Consider the following 13,656-nt stretch of genomic DNA (forward strand, 5'->3'; position numbering starts at 1 on the left):
CCCAACAGCACTGTGGGTGTACCTACACCACATGGACTGCAGCGGTCCAAGAAGGCAACTCACCACCACCTTCTCAAGGGCAACTAGGGATGGACAATTAATGCTGGCCTAGCCAGCAACACCCACATCTCATGAATGAATAGAAAAAAATAGACACATCCTCATCAACCTTTCCTAAAGACAAACCACTTCATACCAGAAATCAACCTAGTGAACCGTCTCTGGACGGCCTCCAATGGAAATACGCCTCTCCTTAACCTGAATCAGTAATCAACCGACACAATTAATTTTAGGATTCTGGACAAAGGCAGGAATGGTTTGATTCTGAGAAGATGAGGAGAGATTTGGTAGAGGATAGATAAGGATGTGGTTTCTGCAGCTACTGTAGTTCTGCACTCTCACAAGGGAGGAGATGGTTAGATGATGTAAGTGCCACCATTAAGCTGTGGAAATAATATAAAGACTGTATTTGCACAATGTTGAGGGCAAAAAGGAGTAGATTCAGTTTGGTGACCCTTGTAGGTTTTGGGGTTATTAATAAGAAATAATCGTTAACATTCCCGCCTCTGAGTAAGAAATCCCACTGCAGACTGTCCTGGTGAGTGGAGACGGCTCTCCAGCTCATTCTAGGTTGATATCAGGCAGGATAGGTGTGTCTGGCGGGTCTGGCTGTCCACTCCCATTGAGTGAGTTGTGGGAGCTCCTCACACTCTCCTGGTTGAAACCGGACCAACAGATCGGCTGGAATTAAATGGTTCCAGTCATAGAAGGAGTATTAAGCAGCCTGTGAATTCTTCCACTAATTCACACTGTTCTCCAAGGGATGAGTTCAAAGAGAAACAACCACTACACTGTGTAATTTCCTGAAATAATGCCTACTGTCTGTCCTGAATGAATCCATTTCAGTAACAAATGTTGAAATGTTTGCTCCACACCCACAGGGTTTCATCTGTTTAAAGCCACAAACAGAAAGGCCCAGTTTTCTCCTGGAGTTTGAGACAAATCAGCTTCCAAAATGATGCAGAGTTTCAGCCAATGAGGGAAATCCGGGCTCACCCCGCCCCTCATTCACTCCGATTGGCTGGAGGACCAGCCGCTCCCGCTCGGTCCCGCCCCATCTTCCTATTGGTCCGAAGCCTCTGTTAATCACTCGCCGAGCATTGTGATCTGGAGCATGCGCAGTGCGGGTGATGTTCATGGACAGACGCTTGTTTGTCTCATCTTCAGGTGGGAAGGAGGCGGATAAGCGGAGGCAGCGTTAGGGGCAGTGGGTGGGAGGGGAGGCTTCACAAACACCCAGTGGAGGCCTCAACACCCCCAGTAAGAAAGTACCGGGCCCGCCTTTGCACCGAACGGAACGGCAGCTGCGAGCTTTCTCCCGGTGCCAGGCCCGAGTGGACATAAATGTGGGTTAATGAAGGAAATGCAGCCATGGGTTTGTTAATGAGAAATCATCTTTAACTCACTTTACTGATCCTGGAGTAGGCAACAGGAGGAGAGAATGGTGTGAATTTCTATCCTGGGCTGACAGGGATCGATTTGTTTATCAAAAATCATCTTTAACCAACTTTACCAGGTTGCAGGCAGGAAGACTGTTTAAAATCATCTTTAACTAACTTGCTGGAGTTTTTTGAATTGATAACAGAGAGGGTTGATGAGGGTAATGCTGCTGATGTAATGTAAATGGATTTCCAAAAGACATTTGATACAGTGCCTCACAACAGACTTTAAGTTGTGAGCAAAGTTCCAGCTCATGGAATAAAAGGGACACGAACAACGTGGATACAGAATTGGCTGAGTGACAGGTAACAAACCATAGTGAGTAATGAAACAAAGGCAAAAAATGCTGGAAAAACTCAGCAGGTCTGACAGAGATAAAGACAGAATTAAGGTTTCGAGTCCGTTTGACTTTTCTTCAGAGCTGTGGTTAGTGATTAATGGATGTTAATGGATGATTGGAGTTCGTGGCTATTTCCTCAACTGGGAGATTTTTCTCTGAATTCAGTGCTTCTCATGTCTTTCCAGTTTCCGGCTCCAGCAGGAGATTTTAAAATTGAAAACTGAAATTGTTTCGGTGATATCTTTGACTATTCATCTGCAATTTAGAGCTTTTAGCTCTGTGCTGTTATCTGTGAGAAGTTCCACATCCCTGGAGCTGGTTTGACACCTTTACTGTGGATCTGAATCCACGTTCACCCATTGCTCTGTTTCATCTTTGCCCTCCCTGATCACCTCTCTGCCAATGTCTAACTTCCTCTGCTTCTGATAATGAATGTATTGTAGTTATGTTTCCTGTTTTACTGTTACTTCCATTTACTCTGCCTAAATGAGTTCCACTGCTGCCCATCCCCCAACCATGTGCTGCTGGCTTTCCAGCTTTATCTTCCCGCAGTACCTTTCATTGTCAGGAATTGTTTTTCCTGTGCTCTAGTCCATTTCTCTTCCACTTCTGACCTTATACTGTCCATTAAATTCTGCACAATTTTTATTCCCCGTAATTCTTTCTGTGCATCCTGAAATGTTAACTCTGTTTCTTTCTCCACAGATGTTGCCCTGCTGAGTGTCCCCAGCACTTTTTATTTTTATTTCAGATTTCCAGCAGCTGCAGTATTTTGCTATTATTTTATTCCAGGCATCAATTGGAGAACCAAATCTGTAAACACAGACAGACTGATTAAGAGCCGGGTTGTACTACAGTGGGCTTTGGTGACAGGAGTTGATCCCTGGCCTCCAGCGTGGGTTCTGTTTCATTGAGTCATAGAATCATTGAGTGATTACAATACTGAAGAAGACTGTTTAGCACGTTATGCCCAGGCTGGGTCTTGGCAAGAGACCAGCAGCAGATATTACCAATCCCTAGTTGCCGGTGCAGAAGATGATGTTTGACCTTCTTGAACCACTGCGGTCCATGTGGTGAAGGTGCTCCCACAATGCTGTTAGATAAGGAGTTATAGGTTATTCACCCAGTGATGATGAAGATGATATATGTCCAAGTCAACAATACTAATTTGTATTTATATCACACTTTTGATGCAATACAACGTTCCAAGATGTTTCACAGAAATTTACAAAGCAACATTTGATAACGAGCCACATAAGGAGATATTAAGGAAGGTGACCAAAAGCTTGGTCAGAGGTAGGTTTTAAGGAGTATTTTAAAGGAGGAAAACGTGGTAGAGAGACAAAGAGGTTTAAGGAGGAAATTCCAGAGCTTGTGGCCTTGACAGCTGAAAGAACGACCACCAATAGTGGAGCGATTAAAATCAGCAATGGTCAATAGGCCGGAATTATAGGAGCGCAGATATTTCAGAGGATTGTGTGATTGGAAGAGATTACAGAAACAGGCAGGGGCAAGAGTATGGAGATTACAGTGGCAGGAAGTGACAGAAGCATGGAGGAGATTACAGTGGCCAGGAGGGAAAAGAGCATGGGGGAGATTACAGAGCCAGGGAGGGACAAGAGCCTGGAAGAGATTACAGAGGCCGGGAGGGACAAGAGCATGGAGGAGATTACAAAGACATGGAGGGACAAGAGCATGGAGGAGATTACAGAGACAGGGAGGGACAAGAGCATGGGAGAGATTACGGAGACAGGGAGGGACAAGAGCATGGAGGAGGTTACAGAGCCAGGGAGGTATAAGAGTATGGAGGAGATTACAGAGCCAGGGAGGTACAAGAGCATGGAGGAGATTACAGAGATAGAGAGGGACAAGACCATGGAGGAGATTGCAGAGACAGAGAGGGACAGGAGCATGGAGGAGATTACGGAGACAGAAAGGGACAAGAGCATGGAGGAGATCACAGAGACAGAGAAGGGCAAGAGCATGGAGGGATTTGAAAACAAGCACTAGAATTTTAAAATGTAGGTACTTATTAAATGGGAGCTTATGTAGATCAGTGAGCACAGGGCTGATGGGCAAAAACGACTTGGTACGAGGAAGCACACAGCAATGGAGGTCTGGGTGAGCTCAACATTAGAGGGAAGTTGAATGTGGGAGGCTGTCCAGGAGTGTGTTAGGATAGTTAAATCTAGAGGTAACAAAGGAATGGGTGACAGTTTAAGCAGTAGATGAGCGGATACTAGGGTGGAATCAGGTGATGCTACTGAGGTGGAAATGGGGGATCTTGGTGGTGATGTGGATATGTGGTTGAAAACTTTGGGTGAAATATGACACCGAGGTTGTGAACAGTCTGATTCAGCCTCACACATTTACCATGGAGAGGGATGGAGCCAGTGGCTGGGAGTGGAATTTGTCGTGGGGACTGAAGACAATGGCTTCAGTCTTCTCAATACTTAATTATAGGAAATTTCTGCTCATCCAGTACTCGATGTTAAACAAGCCAGGATGGTATGTGACTTGGAGAAGAATTTGTAGCTGATGGTGTTCACATACACCTGCTACCCTGGTCCTTCTAGGGGTGAAGGTTCATGGTTTGACAGATTCTGTCAAAGTTCTGGTCAACTTGTAGATATATAAAATTCCTCTCCTTAGCTCTCCTTCTCTCGCTCTCGCTCTATCCCTCTCTCTTTCTCGCACACTACCTCTCTTTGTGTTTTTGTGAGTTCTCCCTCACTCCCTTTTTTCTGTTTTAATTCACTTTTACAGGGTGTTTGAAGGGGAGGAATTGCAGTCAGAACCTCAAACGAAAAATCACATCAGGATCTCACAGTCACTCAATTTATCGTAGCCTGAATATCACAGTTGGATTTTGAACATGGAAGGTAAAAGCACTGTTCACAGTGGAGAGAAACCATACATGTGCACTGTGTGTGGACGAGGCTTCAGTCAATCATTTGACCTTTCGAAACATGAGCGCAGTCACACTGGGGAGAAACTTTGGAAATGTGGGGACTGCGGGAAGGGATTCAATTACCCGTCTGAGCTGGATTCTCATCGGCGCATTCACACTGGGGAAAAGCCGTTCACCTGCCCTGAGTGTGGGAAGAGATTCATTCATTCATCTAGCCTGCTGACACACCAACGACATCACAATGGGGAGAGACCATTCACCTGCTGCCAGTGTGGGAAGGGATTCACTACCTCATCTTACCTGCTGATACACCAGCGATTTCACACTGGGGAGAGGCCATTCATCTGCTCTGAGTGTGGAAAGCGATTCACTCAGTCATCCCAACTGCAGGCACACAAGCGCATTCACACTGGGGAGAGGCCATTCACCTGCTCTGAGTGTGGCAAGGGATTCACTCAGTTATCTCAACTGCTGACTCACCAGCGCATTCACACTGGGGAGAGGCCATTCACCTGCTCCAAGTGTGGGAAGGGGTTCACTTGTTCAGCAAACATGTTGGCACACCAGCGCATTCACACTGGGGAGAGGCCATTCACATGCCCTGATTGTGGGAAGGGGTTCACTCAGTCATCCAACCTGCTGAGACACCAGCGAATTCACACTGGGGAGAGACCTTTTAAATGCTCACACTGCGGGAAGTCCTGTAAAACCTCTGGGGAACTGATCTCCCATCAACGTGTTCACACTAATGAGAGACCGTTTAAGTGCTCTCATTGCGGGACTGGGTTCAGACGACCATCTGACCTCACTGTACATCAGGGCACTCACACCAGGGAGAGGCCATTCACCTGCTTTGACTGTGGGAAGGGATTCGTTACTACATCTCAACTGCTGATACACCAGCGCACTCACACTGCAGAGAGACCGTTCAGCTGCTCCAAGTGTGGGAAGGGATTCATTTGTTCATCCCACCTGCTAATGCACCAGCGAGTTCACACTGATGAGAGACCTTTTAAATGCCCAGACTGCGGGAAGTGCTTTAAAAGTTCTGGGGGACTGTTGTCCCATCAACGTGTTCACAGTGACATGAGACCATTCAGGTGCTCTCACTGTGGGATTGGCTTTAGGCGATCATCTGACCTCATGGTACATCAGCACAGTCACACTGGGGAGAGTCCATTCACCTGCTCCGAATGTGGGAAGGGATTCAGTATCTCATCCCGTCTGCTTACACACCAGCGAGTTCACACAGGGGAGAGGCCATTCACCTGCTCTGAGTGTGGGAAGAGATTCACTCAGTCATCCCACCTGCTGACACACCGGCGCATTCACACTGGGGAGAGACCATTCACCTGCTCTGAGTGTGGGAAGGGATTCACTCAGTCATCCCAGCTGTCAACACATTGGCGCACTCACACTGGGGAGAGGCCATTCACCTGCTCCAGGTGTGGGAAGGGATTCACCTGTTTAGCACTCCTGCTGACACACCAGCGAGTTCACACTGGGGAGAGGCCATTCACATGCCCCAAGTGTGGGAAGGGATTCACTACCTCATCCAACCTGCTGAGACACCAGCGAGTTCACACTGACAAGAGACCTTTTAAATGCCCAGACTGCGGGAAGTGCTATAAAAATTCTGGGGACCTGATGTCTCATCAACGTGTTCACACTGACGAGAGACCATTCAGGTGCTCTCATTGTGGCACTGGGTTCAGAAGATCATCTGACCTCACTCTACATCAGCACAGTCACACTGAGGAGAGTCCATTCACCTGCTCTGAATGTGGGAAGGGTTTCACTACCTCATCTTGCTGGCTGACACACCAGCGAGTTCACACTAGAGAGAGGCCTTTCACCTGCCCTGAGTGTAGGAAGAGATTCACCACCTCATCCAACCTGCTGAGACACCAGCGTGTTCACACTGACAAGAGACCTTTTAAATGCCCTGACTGCAGGAAGTGCTATAAAAGTTCTGGGGAACTTCTGTCCCATCAAAGTGTCCACTGATGTGAAACCTTTCAGCTGCTCTCACTGTGGTTCTGAGTTCAGGCAATCATCTCACCTCACTGTTACACCAGTGCAGTCACATTGTGGAGAGACTATCTCATGCTCGAAGTGTGGGAAGAGATTCGATCAGACATGCACCCTTCTGAGACACCAGCAAGTTCTCACTGGGGAGAGGCCAATTATCTGCTTGGTGTGTAAGTAGAGATTCATTCTGTCATACAGTCTGTTGTTGGACAGTCATTCACTTGATTGGTGTATGGGTAGGGATTCACTTAGTCATACAGACTGTTGTTGGACAGTCATTAACTTGGCCGGTGTGTGAGTAGTGTAAGGTATAAAATATTTTTTATTTCTGTTGGACCGTTGTAAAGAACAAGTCTTTCATTTTCTATTGGACTGTGAATTAAAATTACAATGGCTGCAGTTTGAAAGACATGTCCGCTGGAACAGCATGAGAGATATATGCAATGTTGCAATCGTGGAACAGAGTGTGCCATGAAATATAGGATGGTGCTGGAAAGGACTCCTAGACCAAGGCAGCTGCCTGACAAAACGCTTTAATTGGCTCCTGACCAGTTGATCAGGTTTTGTTTGAGGGCAATGCAGCAGAATAGCTCTGAGCCTGAAAGGAACAAGACCTAAAACCTCTTTCTCCTGTGTGTGGAAGATACCAGTAATTCCACAAGAATAGCTTGCTGGCTTTTTCTCCTCATATCTCAGTAACCTGCTCTCACTGAAAATCCCTGCCAAGAGACAAAGGGGAACATCACTGTTAGAGACATTGAAAGGCAAGTGCTCAATCAGTGAACTACACACTGAAATTGCTGGAAGACCACCTCGTGTCATCAACAAAGTTCTGAAAGGAATTTGGAAGACATCAATCAAAATCACCCCATCAAATCCTGTACTCCTGAATTAGTGCTATTGAACTGTTTTATCCCACCCTTAAAATCCATGTTTTGTGAGTCGTGTGTGTGTGTACAGGGATTTAAGAAAGGGGTAGAGTTTAAGTTAGGGTGTTAGAAGTTAGCAGTTCATACTTCTTTCTTTTGCCACTAGTTAAAGACAATTTATTCAATGAACAGTTATTTACTTATTAAGTTTACAAACCTGGTGCTCATATTCTGTTAACCTAAGTTACCAACAGTTAGGTAGGATTGGGGAAATCTGGTGGTTTAATCAAACTGTTCACATTTGTCGCACTCGGGGTACAGTGGGGCTTGATATTACAGCACATTATCCCCAGTAAGTCGTGAGAGTAGGGATTCACTTAGTCGTGCAGCCTGCTGATGGCCAGTCATTCATGGAATCAACTGACATGATGAATCAACAACATGTTCACACTGGGAAAACACTGTGCAGATGTCATTAATTCATCCAATCTCTGGACACACCAGCAAGTTCACGCTGGGCAGAGACTGTTCACCTGCTCTATGCATGGGAAGGGATTCGATCAGTCATTTAAACTTTTGACTCATCAGTGAGTTCACACTGCATAGTGGGTGTTTGTCTGTGTGTGTGTGTGTGTCTGTGCAAAAGGGTTTGATCATAATGACAACTGTAAAAATGCCAAATACAAAGTGGAGGGAGGATATTCACCTATTCACTGCCTGGAAACACATTTCCTGATAATGTATATAGTACTGATCAGAGATCCTGAAATTCATTTCAAAATGTTAGAGTGTTGCTCCCTAAAAGCTAAAGATATTTTGTGTTTTTACAGAATTTTCTGTATCCCTTTAAACAAGCTCAGATATGAGGAAGCATTGAGACATTGGTTTAATGTTTTTATTTCTAGTACATAACCCATGACATACAGAGACCATGAGATTATTGGACACTCACAGGAGGACTCATCAGAAAGAGTTGTGAGCACATTATTCTAATCTGATCAGTCTGATTGAAGGTCAAGGACCCCGAGCTTTTGTGTATTGATCCTTTTTGACTTTAGTAACGTCTTGCTAACTTGATGATATTTCAACACATTGTTGCTATTTGTTTACCAAAGCGGAACACATCACCCTATTAATTCATGTAAATGATGTAATCCTCTTCAGTGAGTCTGTGCAATATTGTCATTGCTTTCCTCACAGTTTGTACCTGAATCTCTCATCTCCTTCTGAAAGACTTAATGTCCTTGTATTCAGTCCATCTCTTGACCCTCTGCTCAGGGCTGAGAACATACATTGTCTATCCATTGATCTATTCATGTCTATTTGCAGGTTCTAATCTTATCCTCAATATGACCTCCTAGAACCTGCTTCTTTTGCAGATTCTTAGTTTTAACGTGTGTAAGTGTGTTTAGTAATGAGAAATGTTTAATAAAGTTGTTAGAATTATTCTAATTTTCCTCACCTGGCCTCCCTCTGTCTCCATTCCCCACCTCGAGGCTCAAGAAGATTCTTTTGAAGCTTCAAAGCTTTCCTCTCGTCTGTGCCAATACTTCCATTATTGTTGTAAAAAGAAATGTTGTCGAAGCTTTATGTCTTGCACACATCAGGACAATTCACAATAATACCAAATGTAAAGAGAACAACAATTCATTGAGTTGCAACATAAGTGGATTCACCATGAACAGGATGTTGCTGTCAAGCCAAAAAGGTGTTCTGCCTATCACACAAATGGATAATGTGCTATATGAATTTCAGTGTCGATGTGATGTATGTAGGCTGTACTTCCAAAGACTGGCGAATCATATCAAACAGCATGTCCCTTTGGCTGTTCGCAACAGGCAAGTTACCAACTGTACACAACCAGCCCGTGCTTGCAAAATTCAAAACATGGCGTCCAACATAAGATGTGATTCTGCAATTGGACATTTTCTAAACAATCCTGAGTGCACTAAGAATTACACTGACAACTTATTTAGTGGGATAATTTAAGATTATCAGTCAGACTCGAAGCGTGACACACGTCGCAAGCTGGAAGCTACATATTTTAATACACAGGGCCCTGTGCTGACACAAAGAACATGTACACATATTGTGCCTGTTTCAACTATGCAAAATAGGTGACAGTAATTCTCTGGTTCATTGCCCAGGGAAATGCCTTGACCAATCAGAGTCAACCTGCTTGGTTTGAATCTAAACAAAACTTGGCAGTTAACTGTCAGTCATCAGTAAACAGCTCCATGGCAAAGCCTCTGCCAATCAGAGTCCACTTGCCAATCAATCATGAAGTATAAATTGTTGTTCCTTTTATATTTGGCACTCTTGAGAATTGTCCTGATGAGTGCAAGATGAAAAGCTTTGACATGTGTCCTTTTTCAGCGATACACAACTTCTGTACTACCAAACAGCTATTTGCATTTCCATTATATTCTTTCTCCTTGTAACCTGTCTTAGAATTCTCTTCATCAAGACCATCAATATAAGGGAAATCAGCATCATCTGTAATACCAGGAGGAAAATAGATGCTGTGATTATCCAGGGATGTTGTCCTGTATTATACATTATCTTCCACAGGGAATGATCACTCAGGGTGACAATAGATCGCTCAGTGTTATTGTTTGTTGTTTCCACTGTCTCAGATGTTGTTCAATATTGATTTAAGATTTAGAGAAAACAGTGGAATTATATGACCAAAACCACTCACAGTTACTGGAAGATACTGTTTAGTTGGTGGGAACACCATCAACTGGAAGTTCCCCTCCAAGTCACACACCATCCTGACTTGGATATATATCGCCATTCCTTCACTGTCACTGAGTCAAAATCCTGGAACTCCCTCCCTAACAGCACTGTGGGTGTACCTGCACCATATGAACTGCAATGGTTCAATAAGGCAGCTCGCCACCATATTCTCAAGGGAAATCAGGAATGGGCAATAATATGACTCAGGAATGATTTTTTTTTTAAAGTTGAATTTCTCTAACATTGTGGCCCTTGCAGACATCGATACTTTATCCTCAGTATTAGTCAGGCTGTCTGCTGTTGTCCACCTGATAGAACATGAGGTATTCCTGTGTTTTGCTGAAAAATGAGACATGTCTAAGCTTTTCATCCAGCACTCATCAGAAGACTCACAAGAATAACAATATAAGGGGGAAACAACAACTTAGACTGTATGTGAAGAGAGTACTGATTGGTTGGCAAGTGGCGTTGCCATGGTAAATGCACAAGTGATGGTGAATGACAGTTAACTGCCAAGTATTATTTGAAATTTAAACCAGGCAGCTTGACCCTGATTGGTTAAGGCATTGTCCTGAGGAATGAGTCAACGGATGGCTGTCACTTATTTTGTTTAGCTGAAAAAGGCACAATACATGTACATGTTCTTTCTTTCTGCAAAGTACAGGGTCCTGTGCATTACTATATGCAGCCTCCAGAACACGCAAATATGCCACACTGAGAGCCTGACTGACAGTCATAAATTGGCTTACAAACCATTTCGGTGCCAGTGTGATGCTAGGTGTGTAGGCCATATGTCTCAAAGAATGGTGATATTCCCTTCTCCCTCATACATATCCACTGGTCTTTGGGACGTGCAGCCCACATACCTACACACCATTTCGGTGCCAGTGTGATGCTAGGTATGTAGGCCATACATCCAAAACATTGGCGGATCATATCAAACAGCATGTCCCAGCCGCTGTTCACAACGGGCAGGGTACAGACCATACCCAAGCAGCCTGTGCTTACAAAACTCAATACAGTGTCCAAAATTAGAAGTAATTCCGTGATTGGACGATATTTGCTAAATAATCCTCCGTGTGCTCAGAATTATGCTGACAACAAATATAAGATTGTCAGCTGGGCTCGCTGTGTGGCATCTTTGCATGTACTGGAAGCTACAGATATTAATACACAGGGCCCTGTACTTTGCAGACAGAAAGAACATGTGCACACATTGCTGTGAAAGAAAATAAGCGACAGCCATTCACTGACTCAGTCTTCAGAGCAATTCCCTGACCAGTGAGGGTCCAGGTATGTCCCATGCAAAAAGCAAGACAAATCCAACACACTCAATTACCAATCTATCAATCAATTGCCGATTCCCAATCATCAGTAAAGTGATGGAAAGGGTCATCAACAATGCAATCAAGAGGCACTTGCTTTGCAATAACCTGCTCACTGACGCTCAGTTTGGGTACCACCAGGGACACTCAGCTCCTGAGCTCATTACAGCCTTGGTTCAAACATGGACAAAAGAGCTGAACTCCAGATGTGAGGTGAGAGTTACTGCCCTTGACATCAAGGCAGCATTTGACTGAATGCGGCATCAAGCAGCCCGAACAAAACTGGAGTCAGTTGGAATCAGGTGAAAACTCTCCACTGGTTGGAATCATACTTAGCATAAAGGAAGGTGGTTGTGGTTGTATGAGATCAATCATCTCAGATCCAGGACTTCACTGCAGATGTTCCTCAGGGTAGTGGCCTGGGCCCAAAAATCTTCAGCTGCTTCATCAATGACCTTCCTTCCATCATAAGGTCAGATGTTGGCATTTTCTCTGATGATTGCACAATGTTCAGCACCATTCGCGACTCCTCAGAAACTGAAGCAGTCCATGCTCAAATACAGCAAGACCTGTACAATGTCTAGGCTTGGGCTGACAAGTGGCAAGTAACATTCACGCCACACAAGTGCCAGGCAATGACCATCTCCAACAATAGGGAGCCTAACCACCACCCCCTTAACATTCAGTGACATTAGCATCACTGAATTCCCCACTATCATCAACTTGGGGGTTACCTTTGACCAGCAACTGAACTGGAGAAGCCATATAAATACTATGGCTGCAAGAGCAGGTGGATAGGAACCCTGTGGCAAGTAAATCACTTCCTGACTCCCAAAGTGGGTCCACCATCAACAGGGCACAAGTCAGGAGTGTGATAGAATATTCTCCACTTGCCTGTTTGAGTGCAGCTCCAATGACACCCAAGAAGCTTGACACAATTAAGGACAAAGCAGCCCACTTGATTGGCAAAAATACCACAAACATTCACTACCTGCACCAATGGCGAACAGTGCCAGCAGTGTACCATCCATAGGATGCACTGCAGGAACTCACATTGGCTCCTTACGCAGCACCTTCCAATCCCACGACCGCTACCATCTAGAAGGACAAGGGCAGCAGATACATGGGAACACCACCACCTGGAAGTTCCCCTGCAAGCCACTCACCATCCTGGCTTGGAAATATATCATTGTTCCTTCACTGTTGCTGGGTCAAAATCCTGGAGCTCCATCCCTAACAGCGCTGTGGTTGTGCCTACACCACAGGACTGCAGTGGTTCAAGAAACAGCTCATCACCACCTTCTCAAGGGCAATTAGGGATGGGCAGTAAATGCTGGCCTAGCCAGCGACGCCCACATCCCATCAATGAATAAAAATAAAAAGCTGCCTGGTTTAAATTTCAAATAATGTTTGGCAGTTAACTGTCAGTCACCATCACTGGTGCATTGTCCAGGGCAATGCCACTTGACAACCAATCACTACTCTCTTCACATACAGTATAAATTCTTGCTTTCCCCTTTTATTGGCATTCTTGCGAGTCTCCTGATGAGTGCAAGATAAAAAGCTTAGACATGTCTCTTTTCAGCAATACTCAAGTCCTGTACTACGAAGCAACTATGCCTATTTGCGGGTGTAGATGTGGTTCTGTTTGTATCTGTGTGGTTTTGCATTCATGGATGTGTGTGTGTGTGTGTGTGTTTTTGCAGGTCTCTGTGTGTGGATGTCTGTGAGTGTGGGTGCTGTTTCTCATTAGCTGTCACACAAACATTCCTCTTTTTGAGCAGAAAATTTGGTTCCTGAGAGCTCCATCGAGTGATTTGAATGGTACCATTCAGAGATTCTTCATTCATGGTGAAACCACAGGCTGACAGCGTGTTGTGTAAAATCTGACACTGATACAACCAGGCCCCATTTCTCCTGGAACAACATGAAGTATCTGCT

General features: G+C 44.8%; 3 protein-coding genes and 1 long non-coding RNA gene across 5 annotated transcripts in view; 2 read left to right on the forward strand and 2 right to left on the reverse strand.

The window, feature by feature from the left end:
• LOC144697371 (uncharacterized) overlaps positions 1 to 13,656 on the forward strand; it is a 423,816-nt gene that overhangs the window by 360,274 nt on the left and 49,886 nt on the right. The gene's annotated exons all lie outside the window — the stretch shown is intronic.
• The window catches only part of LOC144697271 (uncharacterized), a 407,386-nt gene that overhangs the window by 70,347 nt on the left and 323,383 nt on the right, over positions 1 to 13,656 (reverse strand). The gene's annotated exons all lie outside the window — the stretch shown is intronic.
• The window catches only part of LOC144696971 (uncharacterized), a 204,964-nt gene that overhangs the window by 55,330 nt on the left and 135,978 nt on the right, over positions 1 to 13,656 (reverse strand). The window lies entirely within an intron of this gene.
• LOC144696915 (uncharacterized) lies at positions 4,613 to 6,823 on the forward strand. Its single transcript, XM_078568635.1, has one exon. The coding sequence runs from the start codon at positions 4,716 to 4,718 to the stop codon at positions 6,756 to 6,758; it is 2,043 nt and encodes a 680-aa protein (XP_078424761.1). The 5' UTR covers positions 4,613 to 4,715; the 3' UTR covers positions 6,759 to 6,823.

This window comes from Cetorhinus maximus, chromosome 23, assembly GCF_964194155.1.
Source record: "Cetorhinus maximus chromosome 23, sCetMax3.hap1.1, whole genome shotgun sequence".
Classification (NCBI taxonomy): domain Eukaryota; kingdom Metazoa; phylum Chordata; class Chondrichthyes; order Lamniformes; family Cetorhinidae; genus Cetorhinus; species Cetorhinus maximus.

What these genes read in the sequence shown, in the direction of transcription:
- LOC144696915 (XM_078568635.1), top strand. Translation starts at nt 4,716, where the DNA reads ATGGAAGGTAAAAGCACTGTTCACAGTGGAGAGAAACCATACATGTGC.